The sequence below is a fragment of the Myodes glareolus genome, chromosome 5, assembly GCF_982192425.1.
Source record: "Myodes glareolus chromosome 5, mMyoGla1.1, whole genome shotgun sequence".
Classification (NCBI taxonomy): domain Eukaryota; kingdom Metazoa; phylum Chordata; class Mammalia; order Rodentia; family Cricetidae; genus Myodes; species Myodes glareolus.
Genome location: NC_142030.1, coordinates 61,937,656 through 61,963,558, shown reverse-complemented (window position 1 = coordinate 61,963,558; position 25,903 = coordinate 61,937,656). Strand labels below are relative to the sequence as shown.

General features: G+C 40.6%; 1 protein-coding gene across 5 annotated transcripts in view; it reads right to left on the bottom strand.

Moving 5' to 3' along the window:
- Dnm3 (dynamin 3) overlaps positions 1–25,903 on the bottom strand; it is a 471,600-nt gene that overhangs the window by 253,692 nt on the left and 192,005 nt on the right. For 3 of the 5 annotated variants that reach the window (XM_087906356.1, XM_048420852.3, XM_085688016.2), the window contains exons 13-14: positions 19,454–19,505; positions 18,596–18,625 (exon numbers count right to left, since the gene is read on the bottom strand). In XM_087906356.1, the coding sequence (XP_087762482.1) occupies positions 18,596–18,625; positions 19,454–19,505 (82 nt within the window). The remainder of the gene's footprint in view (positions 1–18,595; positions 18,626–19,453; positions 19,506–25,903) is intronic. The other 2 variants (XM_048420856.3, XM_048420857.3) reach the window with 1 other exon arrangement.

Below are 25,903 nucleotides of genomic sequence, written 5' to 3'. Positions count from 1 at the left end.
ACTCCTCTTCCAAGAGGCCCTTCCGTTCCCTCTTCCCAACGTGTCCTGCAACTTCACTGTCCCGGTGACCATCTTCCATCACTACAGTCGCCACCCTTTTCCTTGTCCATCTCCTGTTCCTGTGCCCCTGACCATCACTAGACTCTAACTGTCATGAGAAGAAGAACTACTCTGCACTATTGCTGCTCCACCCCCAGAGCTGTGCTTGGCCTTAATCCAAGGAAGGATGAAGAAGATGGAACTCCTCAGTAGCCTAGACCTTTCGTCTCCTCACTTCAGGTTAGTTACCAACAGCAGGACCCAAAAGATATTGATGCCTGATACAGACCAGCCAGGAAGTTCAAATGTGACCGAGGACACTCAGAAGATAATCCACCAAGGACTCAATGTGACCCAGGAAGTACTGGACAATTATTTGTAAAAAAACAAAACAAAACAAAACAAAAAACAAAAAACAAACTTTGGGCATTTGTGGCAGTTAATTTTGAGAAAGGAGCTTAAAATTTTATCTTCAGAAAGATGAGCTTCATGAGTTTTGCTAGAGACATTTGATCTTCAAATTAAAAAAAAAAGGAAAGCAGGTAACAGAAAGAAATGACTATAGTATGTCCCCTTGAAGAACTGCTGCAAAAAACTCAATGAAGAGATCCATGGGAGTTTGTGGGTTCAAATCTAAGTTTTACCACATACTATAACTGTCACCTTGGACAAGTCACCTAACTTCTGCAAGCCTCTGCTAACCTCAATCACAGAGTCAATAACCAGACTTTCTGGTTATTGTGAGAATTAAAAAAAATAAATGGAGAAATACTTAGAGTAAGACTTTATATAATAAGTTCTTAACACATATTAGCTACTATCGTTACCTGCCAAAATGAGGATGATGCTATGTGACTCTGCGTGGCTGTCAGAAGAATGAAGAACAGACAAGCTGCCACATATGAATGGTCATTTAATAAGCTGAAACTATTGATATGAGTGTGATTATTTGAAAAAAAAAGTATTCTAGAGAATGATGGGTACAGACAAAACATATATGGGACAGTTTTAGGTAATGCAGCTATCTAAGAAAGAATTAAGGAAACCACCTCTGGCATGATTGTCATGGACAGGGGAAGCAGTTCAGGGCCCATGCGGCTCCCTTCTCTCTGAAGATTTGTTGTGAAAATTTATTGTGCTCATTGAGTTTTGCACGTATATCTTGTTTCTTGCTTACTTGCAGTTGGGTTGTCTCAGCTCCTGTCTTCTAAAGAAGCTCAGAGTGTATTGGCCAAAAGCACATAAGCACTCTACCAATGGATCTGCACCCCCAGTCCCAAGTTGGTCAATTATTATAGAACAGTTCTAAGCCAGAGGTAATCCCAACACTCAGGGCTATTTGCAAATGTACAATAGAAACATTGTCTTGTCATGCTGTCCAGGAACTCAAGGAGGTAAATGAAGAACTTAAGAGACTTAAGATGACAATAACATCTGTCGGAGCTCAGAAAGAAGCCATCCTAATTGTTAGCCAAGCATAACTGAGTGCCCGTAGAATACTATATGGACTTTACTATATTCAGAACTGCTTTTCAGAGCTGCATGAAAGAAAAGTTGTGTTGACATATGCAGATGGAAACTAAAATAATGACTCTAGGTAAGCTAAAGATGAACTCTGTGTAAGGATGATAGTGAAGGGCCAACTGTTTATGACCTCAGTGACCATTCAAAACTAGCAAAACGTAAGTAGACATGAGAGTTTCCCTTCTGGATATGAACATTACAGCCATTCTTTTATAGATGGTTTACATATCAAGTCATTTAATTCCAGATGGAAAGCACTTTTTCTCTTTTATATAGTCGTCATTTATTACACATTGACTTGAGAGACTTTTATGCTAGACACATATACTAGCAACAACTGTCCCTAACCTAACAGAGCCCATGGCTAACAGCAAGAGATGGGCATTCACAACTAAATACATAAAAGTAGGGTGAGCCAAACGTGTTTCTTTGGGAGCATACAGAGTAGACTGCAGACAGTGTAGAAATCAGAGTACTCTCAGAGACAAGCTATATAAGCTAAAGGAAATGAAGAAGTGCTATTCAGGTAGAAATAAAAAGAATGATGCTCCAGACAGAACAGACATGGAACAAATCCCAGGAAGAAGGGATCCTAGAGCAGTGGTCCACAACCTTCCTAAAGATGTGTCCCTTTAATACAGTTCCCCGTGTTGTGGTGACCCGCAACCATAAAACCATTTTCATTGCTACTTCCTAACAGTAATTTTGCTACTGTTTTGGATGGTAATGTAAATATCTGCTATGCAAGATATCTAATATGTGACACCTATGGGTTGTGACCCATGGGTTGAGAACCACTGACCTACATCATTGGCCAATCTGCCCAAAGACTAGTGTTTTCAGAGCATAGAACCTGGACTGGCAGGGCAAAGAAAAGGGTAGGACTGGGGGCTATGGATATCAGACTTTGGACTTTATCCTAAATAGTAAGTGTTTTGGAACCGTCACAAGCGGAGAGGGCTGTGTTCTCACCCATACTCACGCGAGAACAAAGAGCAGGAGAGTATGTCAAGTGTTTCCTTGTTTGTCATTTCAGCGACAAGTTTCAAGGGCAAGTGTGGGGGCTTCTGGTTCAAGTCAGCCTTTTCCTTACTTGTGGATTTTAATTACCCATGTTCTTCCTGACCTCCACAATCATGGCTAATTGAAACTGGGCTCTAACTCCAGGGAATCCATGAGGAAACCTAATAAGGTATGTAGCAGATGAAATTGTGATTTCTATTGGAAACTGAAGCCCCTGTAAATAACAGGCATTTTGATTTCTGTGGGAAACAGAGAGGTCCTGGCAAATATCAGTCATCCAGAGCAGCTCCGTTGGTAATCCCCTAAACCAGTTGCAGATGTCGGCTCAAACAGCCAGGACTGTGCATCTGTAATTTTAAAATTGTCTCATATTTCTAAAACTCGACTCCACATGCACCGGAAATCACTGACATGAATTATGAACCCCAGGAAGAGAAGCAGCATAAGAAATGCCAGAAGTGATAGGAGCTGATACTCAGCGTGGCCGGGCTGTGTGCACAGGATGGACGAGTGATGACATAGTTCCTTCCTCCAGGACATGGATCCCGCCGCCAGACTTCTGAAAACGAAAACGCGCAAGTGGATGGACCAAACAAGAGGAAGCCATTTAGAGATGGTTGGGTTCTCAAAAACAAATCCTGCTTTACCCCTTCCCCTCCTCCACTTCACAACAGGTCAATAGGAAGGCCAGGGCGCTGGAAAAGGAAAAGTTTCTGAAGGGAGAAAAAAAGTTACTAAATATAATTGTCCACTAAAAATTCCTTACTTTAATGAAGAAAGTCAATCTTTCATAGAATAGCGAAGGAAATAATAAAACAGCCTATTACAAACCCAATATTTTGGGTTTGTTCTTCTCCATAAAAATATCATTAGAGACCCAGAGCTTAAAGAATGCTTATTGTCTGATAAACAAAGGATAATCGGGGCCACTAAAAATAACCTCCATTGTGATGAGATACTATTATTGTCTGTCTTGCTTAAGCTCATCTTTATTTGTATTTCTGTGCACCGTTTCCAAGGCTGTGCTCCGTCCGTCCAAGCAATCTCAGTGGCAGCAGATCTAGTAACGTGCCCATAGGGGCCATCCATCACAGGCTCTGTGTAAATAACTTCACCAGAATGCAAGACAAAACTTTCAGCCAATTACTTAGGACAGAGGGAGTTTGGTGCTGGGCTTTAAGGAACCAAGATGTGATTATGAACTCTGGGCGCTCATTTCCTGAATGGAGAACATTCATCCTGGGGAGGTTAGCCTGACGGAATCCCACAGGAGTGGAGAGGGATTGGTTTCCGAATCAAAGAAATTGCATGGTAATTTTGAGGCCAAGCATCTCATTCCCTCATTTAACTGAAGCTCTACATATTTACATTTTGTTCGAAAGATCGTCTATAAGTTATACTTCTTTTCTAAACGTCCATAATTTAAAAATGCATACTGCTTGGCAAATAAAGCCACTTTGGTCTTTCTAGACTTAAATCTCAGAGAAGCATTAACCCTTGAGCTACTCAGACTAGCTCTCCAGGGAGGTCACAATCTCGCTGCACCACACACATGACTCCCTCCCCCGCAAAAGGAAATACGATTCCACAGAAACCACAAAGGACTAGCTCATTGCAAATATTTGGGGGAAGGTGAGGGGAGCCTTCACGAAAGGGTGGAGGGCTTACAGCACATGGAACTTGAGACAGATCCATGGAGCTACCATATGGGGGAATCTACAAGCCATTGTCTTCTATTAGGATTCTTGAACTAGAAAACAAGATTTAAATGTTTACAGCAGTTTATACAAACTGACATTAATGTATTGATATTTAGGTACCTGGATAAAGACTCCTCAGAGTTGTAGCATCTGAACAGAGACTCCTCAGGACTATGACACCCCAGTGAAGCTAGACTGGGGGCCCAAGGCTAAACAAGTTGTACTCCCCTGCCTGACTTCTGTGGTTTTTGCATGAGTGTCCTTTTCTATGAATGCATGTTGCAGGATTCTCTAATTGAAATAAATGAAGAACTGAACTAAAAATGTCTCTGTTGATGCTTTCAAGTTAAACTCTAATGCAGGAAAGGGGTCAACGATGCTATTGTACCAGATGAGAAAAACCCATGCTCTAGGGAAAGAAAGTGCAATCTGCCTCAGTCGTGCAGAATTTGGGAAATATTTACAATCGGTGGATTTGGTTTCAATATGGGAAACAATGATCAAGAATGAAAACACGGACAAGAATGCTTCAGCTTCTTCTGACTTTCGTTTTCACAGTCATAATGAGCCGGCCCTCTGCCCAGGAGACATTCTGGTACAGAACATGGATGTCAACACTAAGAAGTATCCCAGGGCTTCTTTATAGTTAATGATGCTTGACAGTTTGTCTTATTCTAATCCCTTAAATTACGGCATTGAAAGGACTGGGGTCCTCTAATAATTATGAAGCTGGCATTGCTGGGAAGTATTCTTAGCCCACGAGCTGGTGGCTGCCAGCCGGCCAACAGCTGAAAGCTGCCTGGCTTCCTTCTCCTCTCATCAGTGACGAGCCTGAGAGTTGCAGTGGTTGTAGAGCAGGAACAGCCACTGCTCCCTGCCCACACAAACGCACCCGCCAGCCTCTGTCCCATCTAGCAAACTACGATTTGAAGTTCTTAGTTGCTGGGAATTTCCCTTTCTGTAAGAATTTGAATGCTATTACATATTCATTCTTTTCTGCAGATGATTATTTTATTTCAACTGATCTGGATTTGAATACTATGAGAATGAATTCAGTTTCTAAATTTTTGCTTTGCCTCAGTAGCCAGAGGGCTTATGTCAAAAAAATATAGCTACATGGCAAAAATATTAGTAGATGAGGCCACAGGGTTTTGCTCAGTGTGGAAAAACATGACATGAATGGAGCTCAAACACCATTTCTGGTGAAGACTCCCAAGCATGGACGAATGCCTGTATCATCCTCACATACATTTTAAAGTCAAACTCCAACATCAAGACTAATACTAATAGATTAAAAGCACTTTCATTAAAAATCTAAAACACTTAAAATCCATTACTGTCTTATGTTACTTTGGAAAGAATAGTGTATCAAAACAAAGATACAAGTATACAAAGTGTTAAAAATTGAAATTATGTGAAAAAGCTATCAGGAATCCGATAAATCCTACTAGTATAGAATGCCCTTATTCAATGTTTTTCACAGAGAAATAATTACAAAACATAACTCAAAATATCCCATTTATAAATATATTTTCAGAAAGAACTGTAAGTAGCCTATGTTGTGCAAAACTAGAAAATATTGTCAGCAATAGACAATTATCTGATTGGAAGGAAGAGTAGCATCAGAACAAAAGAAGATTTGTCATGGGTTAATTCATAAGCTTTACAAATAGCCAGTCGCAATCAAAATAATGTTCTAGCTGGAATATGATAAGATTTTAATCTTCAACTAAAAGAATGAACAATTTAAAAAAGGGAAAAGTATGTCTGAAAAAGAATGATACTGAATGGAAATGGTTGTGATGCATTAAAATAGAGAGAGAGCTGCAATAATTGAAACGCACGTCCCTATACAGTGACAGATGGAGGCACACAATGAACAACCTAAGCAAAGAGTCCAGTTAAAAGGCTCATCCTTGACTGAGGATGAAACCAGGATTATTCTGCTACTTTGCTGCTGTACTTTCTAGGGTAGCGCTTTCCCAAATATAAAACCAAAACAAAACATGTTGGCTCCTGCTTCAGGGTGGCTGATAAACTGCATTGCCCGGCAATGGCCAGCCACAGAGCAAGTGTTTAAGAAGTGTGAGTTGGAGTTAGCTGTGGGGACACAAACTGTAATCCCAGGGCTCGAAAGGTTTAAGCAAAATGTTTGAAAACCCCAACAGCAGCCTGGGCTACATAGCAAGTTCCAGGCCAGTGTGTGTTCTGATCATTACACTATCACAGATGAAATCATTATATGAACAAGATAATCACAAACCAGTGGTAATAACATAGACCATTCATTCTATTACACACGTACATTTACTCACTTAGAATCAAGTAATAAATGACAGAAGAAACTGAGTTAGAGGCAACAACCATATCCCCTTTACAACAGCCTCTTAGAGACAGATTCATTTATCATGTCCCTGGGGCAAAGGAGGAAACAGAAAACTAATGATGCTTAGTGACCGGTGAGGGGCAGAGCCATGTGCTGAAGCCTGGGAGTCAGGCTGCAGAATCCACGCTCACAGCCTTCATGTTCTGCTCTGTACATTGTGCCCGCTTTGTACCATGGGCTGTGATGAGCCCTTCCTAAGTGGACTCCAGAGACAGTTGCCAAGAATGAATTCATAAACTTCGGGGAGGGGAAGAAAAAGACCAAAACATATTTAAAGTTAAAAATTGTTTTAAATAATTTTTAAATCCTATAAGCATTTAATATAAACATTAATTTATATGTTTATATTAATTTATTAATATATTAAATAATTATATTATATACCATAATTAATTGATTAAATAATATTTTTAAATGCTATAAGCATCCAGGTGAATAATTTTTATTGATCTTGGGATGGAAGCCTCCTTCCTAAATATAAATACCATGGAAGAGTTGAGAGAAAAAGAAAAATACAAAACTAGATTTCAAAGAAGGAGCGGCATAAAAGCAGCCAGCGCACAGGGAGTGTGAGAGACAGCTCAGTGACACAGAGCCGGGGAGACGGGAGATACAGCTCCAAGTGTTCTCCACCATCAGAGGAGAGGTGTGGTCAAAATCAAGTATTTCAAAAGAGGATTTCTGAATGATTTCAACATAAAGAAATGAAGCCGCTAAGAAGGCACATTGCCAGCTACACACATACAATCATTGCACACTGTGCACATCTGTTTGGACCTCGGGCTGTGCCTCATCGATACTTTACTATGCAACAAGTGCAAATATTATACCTTTTATAATTTTCTTGAAAAAAGAATAGCAGATATCACTCTAATTGGAAAACCTTTCCCAAAACATTACAAAAGTTAAAGACATTGAAGTCAGTAAAAGAAAATTGTTAGTAAGTATAACAAAAGATCAATACAAAAGGTCAAAAATAGAATATAAAAATTAAGTTATAAAGTAAAAGTATTAATTTCAGGGAACATAAGGAAAGGCAAGAATGGTTCACACCGCAGAGAATACTCATTGTCAGTAAGGTGAAACACTTCTCACAGCTTCCGAAAGCAGAAACATGTGACCCAGCCAAAAAATGGTTTCCATACACCTAAGTACAAATCCAGAAAAGTACTGTGGAAAAAAACAGCAAGACAAAGTATATATTTCTTAAATTGTCTAAGCAAAATTAATACCTTTTATTTTACAATAAACAATTTAAAAACTTAGAGGCATAAAAATGCTTCCTCTCTTTATAACACATAAAAATACCCAAATTTAAAAGTAAAGAAGAGAAAAACACCCAAATTATTTTTTAAAAAACTTAAAAGTCAATATGAAAATGGCACAGAGTGCCCCTCCGAAGGATAAAGCATACACCAGATCTTTTAAAACCCAGAAGATCCAGCATTCGTTGCAAACACAAAAATGGAGAGCTGCTCTGCTCCATAACCACCAGTAAGTGAAACACAGATTGAAGCAGGAACGTGTTATCCTGCCCATTAGACTATCAAAACTTACGAAGTGTGCTTATTCAGAGCCCGGATTTCAACCCTTGTAAGTGTATCGCTGTTGGTCTATTGAGGGTGCGGCAGTTTTGGAAGCACGGCAACCATGCAATGGAAACAGTGCCAAGGCCTCCTTCACGATAGTGAGGAAGGAAGTACAACCATCCAAACACAATGAAACTGCAGTGAGCCCTGGGAGGACCAGAAAGTGGACCACAGGCACTCCTGAGGGATGGCATAGGAAGAGTAAGGGATGGGGGGTGTGAGGTGAACAAGCCTTTGCCTTGGGCCTGAGATGGGCCAATCAGAAAGAGATCAGCAGCAGCAGGGAGCTTCTTCACCATGCTGCTAGCTGAGCTGGCATAAAGCAGAAGCTTCTCTGAGATCTGAAGTCAAGGTTAAACAAGTTGACCTTACAACAAGGACTCACTACTCTGGGATCAAACAACGGATATAATCCCAGGGTCCATAAAACCTCAAGGGCCACAAGCAGGAAAATCTTAAGAAGTCACAATTGATGCAGAGGAATGTTCGGGTCTGAAAATCATGATTAATAAAATGACTTCTTTAGTGGAAGATGGATAGATCGATAGAGAGAGAGAGAGAGAAATGATATCTAAGTTCAGGAAATTTTTGAACCATTTAGGCATTTACCATACTAGGAATCAAACACTCCTCATCTGTAGATGAAAAAGACCAAGAGGCCATGAGATGAAGGGAGGAAAGAAGAAACCACGAGAGAAAAAAAGGAACCGAAATGGATGAGTGGCAACTGAGACACAGGCTGCAGAAAGGAGGAAAAGATCCTTAGCTTAATCTACCGCTCTTTCCCCAGGTGAAGCTGGAACAGACCTCTACTGCCCAAAGGGAAACTGCAGCCCAGGGGTAGGCTGGATCCTGTCTGCTCAACTTTGCAAGATAATTTGAATAGACAGAATACTCTCTTACTTCTTTGTGATCTGTAAGTCCCCAGTTAAGACATAAATTGAAGCTGGGCAGTGGTGGCATAAACCTTTTTAATCCCAGCACTTAGGGAAGCAGAGGGAGGATAATTTCTGTGAGTTTGAGGCCAGCCTGGTCTACAGAGTGAGTTCAAGGACAGCCAGGGCTACACAGAGAAACCCTGTCTTGAAAAACAAAACAACAATAACAACAACAAAAAAGACATATGTTGACTCTAAAAGTACAGTAATTATATTATTGCCTCCTCTGGAGAAATACACTGTTGGTACACAGCAAGCCATGTTCCAAACAAAATTTTAAGTTTAAAAGATACAGAACCACACAATGAGCCATCCTTCTAGTGAGTGTGACCTCATTCTCTATTCTCAATAACGTAATTATTTTCTTATCTTATAAGGTGTTGGCTGACTTCTATACTTTATAAGGAATTATTAGAATAAATTGTAGAGTTTAGGGATAAATATTGACTTATATTTCCCTTAAATTCATTTTTTTCAGGACTACGGAATATATAGGAGCATTACTATAAGAATATTAGAAACAAATTGACAGCAAATGAATATAAATGGTGATATGCAGTAGTTGAGATTCTGAAGCTGCAATTGGAACTATTGGAAGTAGTGGATGACTGTGATTATTAGCAGGAGGCCTGTAATCATTGGTTCCTACACACCCATTGCTGCTCTACTCACAACAGCTAAGCCTAGATGCCCATTAAGTGCGGAGTATATGATGAAAAGGTGGTGCATTTACACAGAATAACATTAACCCGTTGTTAAGGAAAATGAAATTATGAAGTTAGGAGGTAATTGGATGGCTCTAGAAATAGTCATCCAGAGTAAACTGACCCAGACCTAGGAAGACAAATGTCGCATGTCATCTCTCACGTGTAGATGCTACCTTTTCAGCTTCAAATATGTGTGCTTGATTGGGAATACTCAGAAAAGTTAAGAGACTATCAAGGGACCGTGGGGGAAGGAGGGTGGTTCAGGGGAGGGGAATATGGAATATAATAATGTAAAGAGGGAAGGGAGAATAATGCATGAAAAAGGAACAGATAGAGTGGGGATGGGAGAGCAGGATAAATGGAGAACATAGGGAGAGGTGACTAACACTAAAGGCCTTTAAAAAGTATCCATATATAAACCTACTACTGTAGAAGTGTCCTAAATATACACACATACACTTATATAAAAAGACATTAAATAGACTCACCTATTATAGGAAGGAAATCAATACCCCAACAACACGCCCCATACTAGCAAATAATCCCAGCACCAGAGATGAGCTACCTATTTCTGAGTTGTTAGTCGATGGGTCCCATAGATTGTTTCAAACATTGTAGAATATTGCCAATGCTCTTGGTTACCCTCCATAATTTCATGATAAGACCCAGCTGGAGACACTATATACTTGGGTGGCAAAACATGGAGAAATCAAGGAGGTACTTGACCTAGGGACATCGCCTCTACTGGTTAACTTTCATGGGATTAGAAGGTGTTGTATGCACACTACCAGGAAAGAAGTTACCAGTCTCACCCAGCTGTGAACTCTGTGAGCAACAGTAATGACTGGCCTGACAAGATGTGTCTACTGAGACAATAGTGGCGAGATTGCAGGTTATCTTTCTGACTGCTTGTAAGGAGCATTTCCTAAGCCCATACCAGACACTGTTAATAGGACCAAGAAATTGTGACCCTAGTGGATCCTAGTGGAGACCCTACCAATACTGCTCAGCTAACAATGATAATATTACACCCATAAATCAGTCCATCTGATGGATGGCAGCTAACACAGAAAACAGCAACTGATCAACATGCAGTGAATAAGAAACTAGAGAGTTAAAAACTAGACATTCATGGCACATTCCTTACACCAGGACTCAGGGATCTTCTGGGAATTGGGGCAGGAAAGAGTATAAGAGCCAGAGGTAGTGGATGACTTCAAGGAAAAACAGTGTCTTATGGACACCGCAGGACAGTTGCGCGCATGAACTCACAGCAGTTTTGGCGTCAGGCACAAGATCTGCCCTAGGTCAAGCTGAACAAGAACAGTCACAGCAGGAAGGGAGAAGGAGGAGGTGGGCACCATGTCCTTCCAGGAGCTGTGGAGCCATGGTTACTTATCGCTACTGGGAAATAGAGTGTCAGGTTTCTTTAACCCCTAGTAGGTTGACGCCACTATAGGACAGGTCCCATTCCCAAGAGTAGTTAGGCCATGCAAATTGGAGCCCATGGGTTTTAGGAAAAAACAGAGAAGAGAACTCAATGTTAGGTGGGGAGAAAAATGGAGTTGAATCTGAGAGGAGTTGAGGGAGGGAGGAAATATGATCTAAATGTGTTATATGAAATTCTCAAAATATGAATTACAGTATTACTTGAAAATTAACAATATTTTATTTCATGTCTTCATGGCTAATTAGTATCTTACTTCAATTATATTATTTATATTTAATTATAAGTAAAGTAAAATCTAACTTCTATGCCATTAATAAACTTTATATATTCTTTCATGCAAATTTATAAATATAAGTAATAAACAAAAAATTAAATTTCTTTTCTTTTTTATTTTTTGGTTTATCGAAACAGGGTTTCTTTGTAGCTCTGGAGCCTGGCCTGGCACTAGTAGACCAGGCTGGCCTTGAACTCACAGAGATCCGCCTGCCTCTACCTTCTGAGTGCTGGGTTTAAAGGCGTGTGCCACCACGGTGCCCAGCTCTTTTTCTTTTTCTTTTCTTTTCTTTTCTTTTCTTTTCTTTTCTTTTCTCTTTCTCTCTCTCTTTCTTTCTTTCTTCCTTTCTTTCTTTCTTTCTTTCTATCTTTCTTTTTTTTGAGACAGGGTTTCTCTGAGTAACCCTGGAACTTATTTTGTAGACCATGTCAGGCTGGCCTCGATTTCAGAGATCTGCCTGCCTCTGCCTCCCCAGTGCTGGGATTAAACATTCTTTTTCCTTAAAGAGTAAGCTTATAGTCAAATGACCTGGATCTGAATCCTAGAGACCTCATTGATATTCTATATGATCCAGCACATACTTCACTTTCAGCATGCCTCAACTTCCTTCCTGGTAATAAAGAAAGAGAGGTGCCGATCTCAGCAAGGGGGGATTAACAAACTAACACACACACACGCATACATATGCACACACGTGCACATATACACACAACTACTCCTAGGCTAACTACCTACTAACATCTCATTTAATATTTACAACAACCTAGGAAGCAGCTACTATTGCTATTCACTTCAGAATGACTTTCATAGCTGAAGAGTGATCAGAGAACATTGATTCTCGACCTCTCACTGGTCAATAGTATTATTTTTAAAGGACTGGGAGAGTAAGGGGTAGAATTCTGATAATAGAATTGGGAAAAATATTAATTTAATCAATCAGTTGGCCACAGATGTTAAGAAGGAGAAACTATCCACTGTTATGACTTTAAAGAAGATAGCACGGGCAAACAACCCCAAATCAGAACAGAATTGTTGGGATGACAACACTCAGCAAGCCCCTCCTATTGTCGGGTGCACTTCCTGGAATGACTGAAGGAGCTTCTTTGGACCACAACTCTGAGCTTCAGGTGAGTGAGTCCATCCCCACTTCCAGGTCCTGTGACCAGGTGAGAAGCCAACTTTGTCCTCCTCGCATATCCAGGCCTAGGTCAATATGTATATCATGTTATCTAGCCCCAGGTGTTGGTTGGATATAAGCACATGAATCAGGAGTCTAATTTCCTGAAAACTTCTTCATTCCTGCTGTTGGATAGGGAATACCCTGAGCAATAATTGCTGTCACACTGGAGCCAAACAGCCAAAGAATGGAGCCAAAAAGTATGGAAGGAGCCAGCCTGGGCCATGAATTAATCCCCAATTCTACTATCCCCTCATTTCAATTATATACATTAATAAGCTCGCTTTTCCAGAGTCTTTTAAATTGAGCTTCCTGAAACCCACGGTTGAAAGAATCCAAACTGATGTAAATATCAGTACCAGGAAATCAGTCAAGGGTCAGGTTAAAGGGGTTAAAATGAGGAAAAGCCTGCACGGAACACTCCACTCTCAGCTAGGGAGTGGACAATCAGTGTGCTGGAGTAGTGGGGAGCACACCGATACAAAATACACAAGCAGTAAGCCTGAGCCTCTGAGGTACCACATGTGGCCCACGAAAGCACAGGCTCTCCTCCTGCCTCAGGAAAATCACTTTGGATTTGCCCAGTGGCAGGTGAGTGCATTCTGAGGCCCATGAGTACATCAGGGACTTTTCTGTCCTACACCATGGGGGCCAAAGTGTAAATTATTAGTCATTTAAATGTCAGCCATTCCTCTTTCCTCCTAACATACTAAAGTCCAGAAAATTGCATTCCAATTGTGTTTCGGTACCCACATCTTAAGACCAGCAAGGCCCCATGTCTGTCCCTGGCACTCCCCATCCAGCACCTACAATCCTTTATCAGGTAACAATCTCAGCTCTCAAGTGACATTCAAAGACATCATCTGTTCAGTAACTTCAATCCCACGCCTCACTGCTGCTTCTGCTCAACCCTAGGACACATTTTCTCTGACTTCAGGGACACCTCCAGTATCTCAGCTAGTCAATTTCCTTTCAACTTTCTGTCAACATTATCTTTTTTTTTCTTTTTCCTCAGCACAACCTCAGTTATACCTTCCTGCTTCCCTTGCCATTTGGTGAATCCAAATGATGGTGCCCTGACTAGTAGACTATGAAGCCACATGTCATTAAAACCTCCTTCACTCAGACTTCTACCTCTTTCTCATTTGATGGAATAAATGAGAAGTCTCTCAAATCTGGTCATGTGATAGTTTCAATAGGAAATGTCCCTCGGGACTTCTAGGGTCAAGGCCTGATTGCCAGCTGATCAGTTTTCAGGAAACCACTGGACCATGGAAGTCCTGACGAGTTGACAGATTAATGCATAACAAGGAATTAATAATTTTTTAACTGTAGCAAACAAAGGTAACTGGATATGTACGACTGATGCTCTTGGAAAGGTGTATCCTCTATCTGACCATCCGTTCCTCAATCTCAGCTTACTGGCCGCCTCAAGGTGAGCAACTCGGCCTTACTCTGCCCTCTCCACCACGATTCTCTGGCTCAGGACAGTGAAAAACAAAGAATCCAGTAAAGTATGGATTGAAACTATGAGTCAAAGTCATACTTGCTTCCGGAAGTTGTTTCTCTCAAGCATCTTTTCACAATGACAAAGTCTTCATCTTGAGAGTGAGACAGCCATCTTCCCAACTTCTTGGAGCCGTCACAGTACACTGAATCAAGCTTTAATTGTATCAAACTATCAAGATGCTGGGGATGTCTGCTGCTTGCTAATGTCTCCTGGTTTATGCGCAGTTCGAGCCGCTCACATTAAGTGGTACTTCTCTCTCTGAAAAACTGAATGCAGTTTTCCTCTTGACCTTCCATGTTGACTGTGGAGGAATCTCAGCTCAAAATAGGTTCAGTTTTATATATCTTCAGCTTTATGTCCGCTTCCAGTTATAGACTAGAAGAACTGTCTTTAAGACCATGGGGTTGCTGTTATCACTAGGTCTTAGATGGTGCCTGACGCTCCCTACCAACTAACAACTTCCCCTATGCTTCCTGAAATCCCCCAAGCATCCACTGCCACTGACTATTCTTCCTTGGCATGTTCTCTCCATGAGGAGAACCAGGCTACAGTGATTGCTAGCTCCCTAGCTGAGGATGGAATGTTCCCTGTAGCCCTTCTCCTCAATGTTGTCTTCCATTCTGCTCCTCTCTAGGTTGTCCAACATTTCTTGCCACCTCTTGATCTTCTTTTCAGTTCCCTGTGGATTCCAATCTTTTATCCATCACCCTTTGAACCTTATATTTCTTTCAATGTTGTTGGCCTTTGGAGCTAATCTCATAAAGTCAAATATGACTTTAATAACGACTTTAAATAGCAACAACTCTAAAGTGCAATCCCACTGCACTACATGACTCCTGAATTTCAGTCATAACGATGTCCCCAATACCACAAACAACGCCTACCTTCTTTTCTCACCCCATCTAACTTATCTTCTTATCTTCCCTTTGTCAGCAAGTCTGCCCAGTCATAAGCCTGGAAGGGCAACTCACACCTAAAAATGGTTTGAATATTTGCTGCCTCTGTATGCTTCCTTATACCAATATTTGCATTTTTAACACGTTTCTTCAAAAACACTATTAGTTCCTGCATCTGTACTTGCACACTCTTTGACACTATTCTCTAGACTTCCCTGATAAAAGAACCAGTTGATATCCCTTCCCTTTTAGAAATCTACCAAGGGCTCTCCTGTACCTTGAAGACTGTCTTTGTTTCTTCTCAGAGACACATCCATCCAATCTCCCGTGATGTGTTCACTCTGGCTTCCAACATTGTGAATCCAGACTCACACTCAATGGCCATCCTGCTTTGATTCTGGATTCATATCTAACCTTCCATGGTCCTTTCCTGTGTCCAAATCAGAAGGCCGAGAGCAAAGGAGTCTCGAGCCCTCGTCCTGGCCTCCAATTCATCTCAGGCTTCTGAAGTTCTTCCTGTTTCATCAAATTCTTGAATTTATCAGCATTGCCACTAACTCAGAAATATCTATAATTCATTATCCAAAACACCTGACTAGTCTCTGCTCTCTATCTTGTCTCCCCTTCACAGTTTCCCCCCATCCCACAAGCAGCAGGATGCTTCTAAAATGTTCCTGTGACTGTGCTTAAAAATTCGGTGTCTGCCCTCAGGAAACGACAATACTTTGATAGAACTCTGATCCTCACGGCCGTAGACAAAATGTCATAAGAAAAGTTTGAACAACAAAATGAGATAATGTGGGACTCTGAGGAGGGAGGATAATCAGACATATGGGACATGAAAAGGCTAGCCTCTTGCAGAAGTGATGCTTCAGTAGGACTTGAGAGAGCAGAAGTCTACAGAATTTAGTAGAGCATATATTGCTTACTTACCAACATCCCCAACTGGACCCTGAGTACATCTTACTGCTCTAAGCATTGCCACAGGCTTTGGCATATTTAGATTTTAAATACACATCTGATGAGCACAAAGACAGCTGAAGCTTCCATTGAAAATGTACAAAACTCAATTTTTTGTGTTATATGTTGGCATCGATTTGTAAGTCTACTAAAATTTCAAGGCAATAAAAGCGAGTGGGGTAAGACTGACTTTGCATTGTTTCTGTTGTGTAGTTTTTACCTCAAGCCTTGGAGCCCCGAGAGAATAGCAGAATGGACATTACCTCTTGAGAGACACTGTGGGACCTTTCAGCTTTGTCATACACATAGTAGCAGTTGGAAGGGTGGGATCTAAAGGCCCTGGCTCTGCATCTTTTCAAAGGCAAAGCTATTTTTATACAAATCCAAGCAGACATCAAATACCCAGATTCGTAAATAAAACAACTTTAAATTGTGATAGTGTACTTCTGCTAAGCAGACAAACTATAAAAGGTCCTCTGAAATATATGCTCTTGTGTTATAAATGCCTGGATTTGATTCTGGAAAGTAAGTTATTAAGCGTCATCAACTAATAGTTGCAAACTGAGATTATTTCTTTTAGTTGACAGCAAAATCTGTCCTGAAACAAGCGGATTTGCTGCTCTCACTTGGCCTCCCTGCTGTGCCCATTAACTTGTTTCACTGCACAAATAGGTTACGCTGGTTGACACAGTGTTCCCTCTGATCCCACAAGAATATGGGGTTCTGCAGGCCACAGTATATGTACTGTTTTTCTAAAGCTTTAGAAATAAAATAACTCTGGATTTCAAGACTTGAGTGACCCCAAGTACTATTTTCCAACATGTTCCTACTTCTGTTATCTTGGGCTACAAAACCTCTATAATGTGTGAGAGTTGATGTTCTTGGCGAAAGTGAAGTCGCAGAAACACAGTCATGATCTTAGCATCTCTAATTGAGAGCAATGCAATTTCAAGCTTCTGCTCCCCTTGCTGTAGCTTCTGACCTGTGGAAACTTTTTTTTTTTTTTGAGTCAGGGTTTCTCTGTATACCTCTGGCTGTCCTGAAACTCACTATGGAGATCAGATTAGCCTCAAAATCAGAGACTCACCTGCCTCTGCCTCCCAAATGCTGGAATTAAAGGCATACATCACCATCACCCAAAGAGGAAACTTATATAGGTAAACCCACACCACACGAAGCCACAATCTAGACATTGTGGACATTGGAATAATTTGTTGTGACTTCTAATTTTTCAAATACTTCCTTATCCTCATCATATAACTTCTATAATTATATGACTAATTATACTTCATACATTTTAATCTAAATGATTCAAGTAGCACATGCCTTCTGGAAGCAAGGATTATTCTCTTTCTAGGGTATGTGTGCATCTTCTACTTGGTTGTGGAAGCATCCTTATTCATATAGTTCAGATTCTCGTAATCACCCTGTAGAGATTCCCTATTTGATTCATTCTGTATCCCATTGGACTGGATCTCACTATGTAGCTCAGGTTGGACTTGAACTTGTGACAATCCTCTTGTTTCATCCTCCTGCAAATCTCTCCCACATAATTTTACAAAAAAAAATATATTCTACTCTTCCCAGTACACATCTGAGCGAGCTTGGGATCATTTTGGATAACTCCCCATAGCTACTAAAGAGCATGATTAAAGTTGAATACCTAAATTCAAAGCTTGTTTTTTCCTAAATAGTAGGGACAAATACCTGACTCATGTGCCAACATTATTCTCAACCTGTGCAGTTGGGAGGACAAGCCTATTTCCTTCGTGGTACAAATGAGAACACAGTTTCTGTTTAAATCCTTCTGAAATAGTTTGATCATGCCTTTATACTTCTGTAAAATGTATTAAAAGATTCAAATCTGCAGTCATATAAAAAAACAATGTAAGTTTGCTTTGGGATTTTTATTCTTAAAAATACAAATAATTGGAATTGGGTAAGCTTACAGATAAATATATTAAAGTTATATAATCAGTGTTCACCCACCTTTTAGAAGCATCGTGTACATTTATTGAAAACATTATTATACAGGGGAAAGAGAAAGGCTTATGTCTCAGACCAACAAAGCAGAAAAAGATGGGGATGGAGTGGAGATCGTTAATGATTTTAATGATTTTAAGGCCTGTTAAAATTAGAGAAACATCAAAGCACCCACCAGGTTAAGGGTTTATTATTACAGCATCATAGGGTTTACTAGTTCATACCTTTCAGTCACAGCGAGTTATTAGCAGTGAAGGATAACCCTCCGAAGAGGAGTTTTGTTTCAGTGATAGGGTGTTATGAACAAGACAACCTAAGTTTTCTTTTAAAAAAAAAATTAGTAGCAAGCGCTAGTTGAGTTAATCAGTTAAAGACAAACTGTGCCCTTGGGAAGCTAAATAAAAAAGCGACAGTAAAGCTTACAGAACTTAGCTCGTACAATTTGCCTTGAAGGCGGAAGATTGGTTCCCTGAAATAGCAAAGAATTATATGCTTTAGTTCAGAAAAAAAAAGTTTTAAGATAAAGTCTGTTATTACCTCTTCTCCTTTCAAAACAATGGGAAAAAAACATCTAGAGCAGAGGTTTCAATTTGTTCAATAATTGTACCTCTGTGTTTTTTTAAAAAAAAAAAATCTTTTAAAAAAATCATCATTGTTTTGACTTGAAAAGAAATAACAATGCAAATATTCATTATCACATAAAACATAGAAGAAACAGCAAACTGCCGGAGTTAATACAATCTCTGCAGAGCGCTATTAGTCAGACAGCAGGTCAGCCCCAAAACTCAAAAAACTCAAGTGATCAGAAGGCCTTAGCAATGAGCACCATCGTCAAGCAATAGAAATTTGGCGTGGCAGAGGTTGAATCCAGCTCTGCCTTCCTTCTGGGCTCTCTTCACTGTTACCAAGCTGTGCGAACGTGTGAACTAGCCAGCAGCACCCGGAAGCCCATGCAGCGACTCACCATATTTTCACCCTTGAACTGCCTTGGATTCAATGTTAAATTAAGTTCAGTGGTAACAGAAGCAAGCAAAAGAGGACACAAGGAGTCTAATGCAAAACGCACAGCAAATAGCGGGGGTTACTTAAGGTGAGGCGGTAAGGTTAACTGCAAAAACAGCCAGAACAAAATGCAAAGTTTGCTCCAAAGACTTGAAAAGCAAAAATAAAACAGAAAGCTACATCTTAAGCAAAAGCTACATGTGATTAATTTGCATTTAAAAAAACTTGTCAGTCAAGCAGTTTAGTTCCGATGCTTTGGGGCATGCATGCACTGGGTCTCTTGCATGGTTCCTACCTGATTTCCAATTGTGCTTTTCTTGTGAACCTGACTGCTCCTCTGCTGAGCACTGAGAAAAGCAAAGGAGAGCAGCACTGAAGAAATGCAAGATGTGTTTTGGTGAACAAGTAAGACACAAAAATACATCACAAACTTTAAAAACTCAAGGCAGGCGTCATAGCTACCAGGTCCATCTAATTCTGGAAGATAAAACAACCCAGTGGGATTTCTTGCAGCAATTAGCAACCACCACCAAAAACTATACTAACTCCATGTGGAAAAAAAACTACATTAATAACAATGGTTTGATGCGTTGGGGGGAGGCTTCCCCTGGTGTGCAAAATACTGGCAATGGGCATCAGATCAATACTTAGTATTTAGTGGCGAATATACCACTTTCTGTGACATATGCATTATTTTTCTGCTCAGTACCCTTTACTTCCAACAACACTGTTCTACTCAAAGGCCAATGCCAAAGTTCTTGCTATAGATTCCCAGGCCTTCTTCAATTTATGTCCCTCTCTGACATTTTGACGCATATCCTCTTCTCTTTAGCTTACTCACTGGTGAAATCCAGTCACCGTGGCATTTGCCAGAGCCACTCAGCACAGCCCTCCACAAGAGGCTTCATGCTAGCTTCCTGCTGCTCTAAAGATATTTCTCCTATACTTCTGCAAGGCTCCCAATGTCTCTTCAAGCGTTAGCCCCAACTTATCTTGTCAGTGAGGCCTACGTTGATCACGATTTTAATGTGGGCCTATGCTTTCCTTCAGATACTCCCCACCCCATGGCCTCCTCTGTTTCTCATTGCGACATTTCACCGGCCGACCTGCTATATTTGTGTTTTGTCTGTTTATCCACACACACCCTTCCACATCTAACTGGAAGCACCCTGTGAGCGAGGCTTTGCATATGCTTGCTCAGTGCTCTCTCTCCCAGGGTTTACAAGGTTGTCCACAAAGTTGGCAGCAGAAGGTATTGATTGAATGAAGAGTCCCATGAGGCTGCTGTTGTTATACCCCACTTCCCAGGGAGCCAGGAGGAAAGGTTAAAGTCAGCCATCACTCTTAACAACTTAGCCCCAGAGCCTATTCTAGTAAGTATGATGTTTTTCTAGCTCTCAGAAGAACGAAGACTTCTGCTCGCTGGTCCATAGATCTGTGATGAGAAAACACAGCTCATCTTGGTATTCTGGCAAGATTAGCAATGCCCTGCCCTCAGTCAGTTCATCTAAAGTTTATAGTAGCTGTTTCAGAGGACAGTGGGATGGTCTGCAAGAAAGAAGAGGTAGATAAAGCCAGAAGCTGTCTGCTCAGTGATTGGATGTTATGGTTTGGTAGCAAGATAGAAATCAAACCCCACTTAGAACAGTTGTTCAAATCAGCAGCTTTCTGTAATCTCCCCTGATGTGTTTAAGCTGCTTGCCTCCACCCAAACTCATAAAAACCACACTGCACTCGGCTGAGGCCAGGCAGGGCGGGCAGTGGAAGGTAACACTACTTTTTTGGTCACTGGAGATATTTTGTGTGTATTTTTGTTTTTCATTACTAATTTACTAATTTCAGTTTCTTTCTGAAGAACAAAAACCTAGTTTTACAATTTTTTGATAAATACCCAATTCCCTTCATTTCTTTTCAACCATTCCTTTGAGGAATCTCAGCCTACAGTCCTTAGTGTTTTGTAAGCAAGGATGTAAAGGGCTTGATTCTGTCTGTGGCCAGGATCCCACGTGCCCACACTGCCCTCTGGCTGCCCACAAAGCCTGGCACACTGGGTGTCTCAAATATTGCTCCTCCTGAACTTCAGTCTCTCCCCTGTCACCAAAGTCACCTTCCCAGAGGCCCCCTGAGCTTGTCCCTCTTCTAGGAATAAACAGGAAAATGTCTGCTGCACTGTGAATGTGCCTCGGTTGTGGTCATCTTCCTATATATGATTTTGTTTTAAGGGGCATGTCTTTAACAGACCTCTAATGAGTATAATTACTTTAAAACTACAACAGACCCAGAAGCGAGCCTTTTTAATAAATCCCTGTGGACTTTATGTTATGTATAGATTTCCTTAAAATAAGTTGAGGAAAAAGAAGCAGAACCCAACCTTGGGCAGAGCTGGATCCTATCAAACCACCGTTTCTCAGTGGCAAAGTGTGAAGGTGTGAATAGTTAGGGGTGTGGATGACTCGGACAGAGGAAGAAGATGGACTGAATGAGTTGATTCTTAGCTTCAGGATTTTGTCTGTCTGGGTGGTAAGTTTTGGTTTCCATTTGGGGTTTTCTGCAGTGTTAGAAATGGAGTCGAAGACCTCCGGCATGCTGGGCAAGGACACTTCCACCGACACACCCGCACAGCCTTCTTAGGCTCTTCCTAGGTCCATGCTTCCTGGCGATGCAGTTCCTCTCAGCGCTTATTAGCAATATTAGACAAAGGACATTTCCACTACCAGGGTTTCTGTAGGGAACAGTGTCTGTTTACTAACCACCACTTACACAGTCACATAGGAAAAACAGCGATTTTACGACTCAATCTAAAATACTCTAGGGTTAGAATAAACACTTTGTACCTAATGAATACCTTTTTTTTTTCAGTAACTGCCCCCATAAATTCAAACATATGGCTGGTAATTATGTACTTAGGTTGACACAGTTGTTCCATAAGTAATAAAAAGGTAAGCTATTTAATTAAAACACAGCCATTATCATAACTCTTGATAGCTTAATGACTGAATTATTTAAGAATGTGTTCATGATAAAACGTGAAGAATTTAAGTTAATTTGAGTCCTTATATTTCTTGGATTTGAATACTTAACTGATCATCTTAGCTATTTTATAAAATATGCTCATACACAATATTTTAATATGGCATAAATCAAAAATTTTTAGTGCAGCAACGTTGAAAAAGATGTAGGCATGAATAAGATATGCTTCTTTTAGCCAAAAGTTAGTTCAAGTGAAGAACATATGTGTGTGTGCTATATGTAATACACATATGCATATGTTTAATAACTACTATGGACAATATATAAATATGTATTATATATAAATTTTATATTGTGTTTTATATATTATGTGTAATATACATATATACACACAAAATACAACAAATAAAGGATATGCTTTATTAAAACAAACAGGATTATTAGAAAGAAAAAAAGAGAGTCTCATTTTCTGATTTGGGATAAAATTACCTCAGCTTTTATTATATCTATCAATGTTTGTTTTTAATTCCTTAATTCTTCTATTACATACAAGTCACTGTGCAAGATTTACCCAGATACTACAGCATAAACCATACCAAGTTTAATGCATTTATGCTTAAGAAATCATTTTTAAAAGTAAATAATAAGAAATTGAATCTTTTATAAAATTAAGAGTCCATTAGAAGCCATCCAAACAAAAATAAAGCTATATAACCTTACTTCTTCCCTTCTTTAACAAAGACAGAAGTATCAGGAGAGTGTGCCTAAGAGGTGTGCAGCCATTTGTCAGCTGAGTCCTATACATAGGGAATACTTACAACATTCAGGGACAAGGAGCTTTACTTCAGTCTGCTATCCTGAGATTTTTATAGAAAACTTGAGATATAAATTTTAACGTAAGAAGACATACATCCACTGTGTCCCACAAGAACAGTGTTAGCAAAGCCAGGGTGTGGGGAAATGAGAATTCAGGGAAGCTGCAGATGAAACTTCAGTGGAGTCATGAACTCAATTTGTAAATGACTTTAAAATCTTTCTAGACCAATAACTGTCTGGTGGGGCCAGTTACAGAGAATGGTCGGCAAAGAAAAACAGATAGCATTCAGTGTTTCTAGGCTAGAAAATAGGACGACCAAAGAGTTGCTTTTAGAAACATTTCTTCCCCAAAATGGCGTTATTGACTCTGAAGGCCGGAAGCAGGAAGCAGCCCGCCCAGGGCAGCTCCTTCAGATGTTGGAGTCTTCCTCGGCATTCAAAGTCAAATCAAGCTCAGTTTATGAATCCTGCCTTCTGAGAAGCCTCCAGTTCTCTCTCCTTGCCGTGAGCCCCCAAAGCCTTCAGTTTGTGTCCATGCTGAATAAGCAGGCTAGTGTTAGAGGCAGCTCTTTGTCACCTCTCCAATGCTATCTGCTCTTTGATAACAGAGGGCACACTGTATGCATCTTACTACCTTCTAACACTTTTGCCATTGATAGTACCAAACCCAAAGTTTATAGTAGTTTCTTAAGATATACATCTTTAAAGTTTTATTTGTTTATTTGGGGAGGCATGTGCATGCAGCGATGCGTGTGTGGTGCGCTAAGAACACTCTGCAGGAGTCATTTCTGTCCTTTCATCATGGGGTCCTGGGGATTGAACCTGGGTTGTCAGGCTTGGCAGTAGGCACCTTTACCTACTGTGCCACCTTTCCAGCTTCTTCAGAAATATTTTTGGGATGTTGCTTTTATGCCATGGTTATGAATAATCAAACTATGAAAGTTTAGCTGCAAAAGAGATTTAAATACTCTGAAGAAACAGTGCAAGCATGTAAGAAAGCAACAATAACGTTTATTTGGGGACTACAAAATGCTAACACTTGCTGGGATACAAAGTTGTTGCATAGACTAGAAAGGCCTGATGGCAATGTAACAAGGTGAAGATATGAGTAGCAGACAGAGATAGAAGGCTTTGGAAATTTTGTTAATTAATTCAGACTTTGTCCTAAAAGCAGTGGAGAATCCCAGGAAGGATGAAAAGGGCCAGGACAGGAAGCGGTGGAACTGTTGTAGTTTCCCCACTAAGAGAAGGATAACTTTGGCAAAGCAGTGATGAGAGAAGCAAAGTGGTCAAACTCGGAAACAAAGAATGGAGATAAAACCAAACCAACTTGACAAGGACGTAGAGGGAGGCAGAGAGAGAGTAAGACACGCAGAGTGACATCCTACTTCCGGTGTGAGCAACCATGAGTTCCCATGCACGGACAAGGGGAACGAGGGAAGAAGTGGAGATCACCACATGGAGATGCACTCAGGGGATGCTGGGTCAAGGCTTCTCTTGGACATGTAAGCAGAACGTGCAGGAGGAAGCGGAACATCATGTATAATTCAGGAAGAAGACCCCAGAAGGCAGGTCTGGATTCAGAGTCTGCCAAGAAAGTTGGTAACTGAGCACGGGAGCCAGTAAGTTTGGTCGGGCATAATGCACTGAACAACAAAGGAAGCGGTCTAGGGAAGAGATAACGCAGAGATGAACGACCCCTAGAGACGGCTGAAAAAGACAGGCTGGAGTAGAAATAGGAAAAGCAGAAAAGAATGTGTGGAGGGGGCAGATCACTGAAGCAAAGGTCCAGATCTCTTCAACAGGGGCTACTCAATGGTGTCAAATGGCAGACTCAGAGCTATCCATTGCTAAACTATTTTGTCCCAGACAAAAGCAGTCACACTAGAGTGCTGTGGCAGAGACCAGACTGGAGGTGGTTAAAAAGTGAAACATAAAAGAGAAAGAAGAGGTGAAGGTGTATAGACTCTTAGGTCAACTTAAAGGGACTCAGGTGCGTTGAGGAAATGGAGAACTCATGAGACGCATGGGCACTGGAGCTAAAGTCAGGGCATGCATGTAGCACCAACCTGTTTCTTAAAAAACAAAACAACAACAAAAAATCAAAACATGGAAATAGCAGAAACCTTAGCAATGCATAGACTAGTGGGTGGAGAAGCGGCAGCAGAATGCCTTTCTCTATAATCTAGTGGCCGGCCTTGGACTTATTTAGCAGTAAGAGACCTAGTTTCTCTTCTTCTCCTGTAGCTGCCACTATAGGATATCACCAAGCCACCAGCAAAGCAGGACTCACTGATGAAGGATGTCACCAGTCACTGAATTCAGTGTCCTGTAAAGCAGCGCTGTCCAATTCAGTGCCTGATGGGCAGGTGTAGCTATCAAATTTAAATTTTAATATTTTTTCATTAGCTATCACATTTCAACTCTCAATAGCCACATGTAGCTAACGGCTACTATACTGATCAGCAGGCTTGAAGTGTGCCTGTCATTTCCAAGCTTGCTGGGCACATTGCTGTGGGCTGAAAAAGCTCTATCAGAGTGTTCCTTCATATTACCTCCCAAAGACACCACTCCTGACAGGCCTAGGAGTGCAACTTACCGTATACAGGCCTAGCTCCATCCAACCAGATTGAATCAAAAGGGTTAAAGGGTTTCTATAGGACCTTACATGAGTTTCTGGATGTATATTATGTGTGAAAACTTTATAGGACTGTGTGAGAAGTGAGAGATGATGAAACAAAGATCATTAATCCCTAAGACTCACTTTAAGAATGAAGACAGAGTTTTTAAAAAACAACAGAGTCGATGTGGGCTACCCAGACCCAACTGATCCATCTACAACACAACACCTACATCTAAGACTCTGGGGAAATGGCAGCCACTCAGCAGCATTGTGGGATGGGTGTGGATAAAAACCAAAGGACTACGGTACCTGGGACCAAATTTCTGTTGTATATTT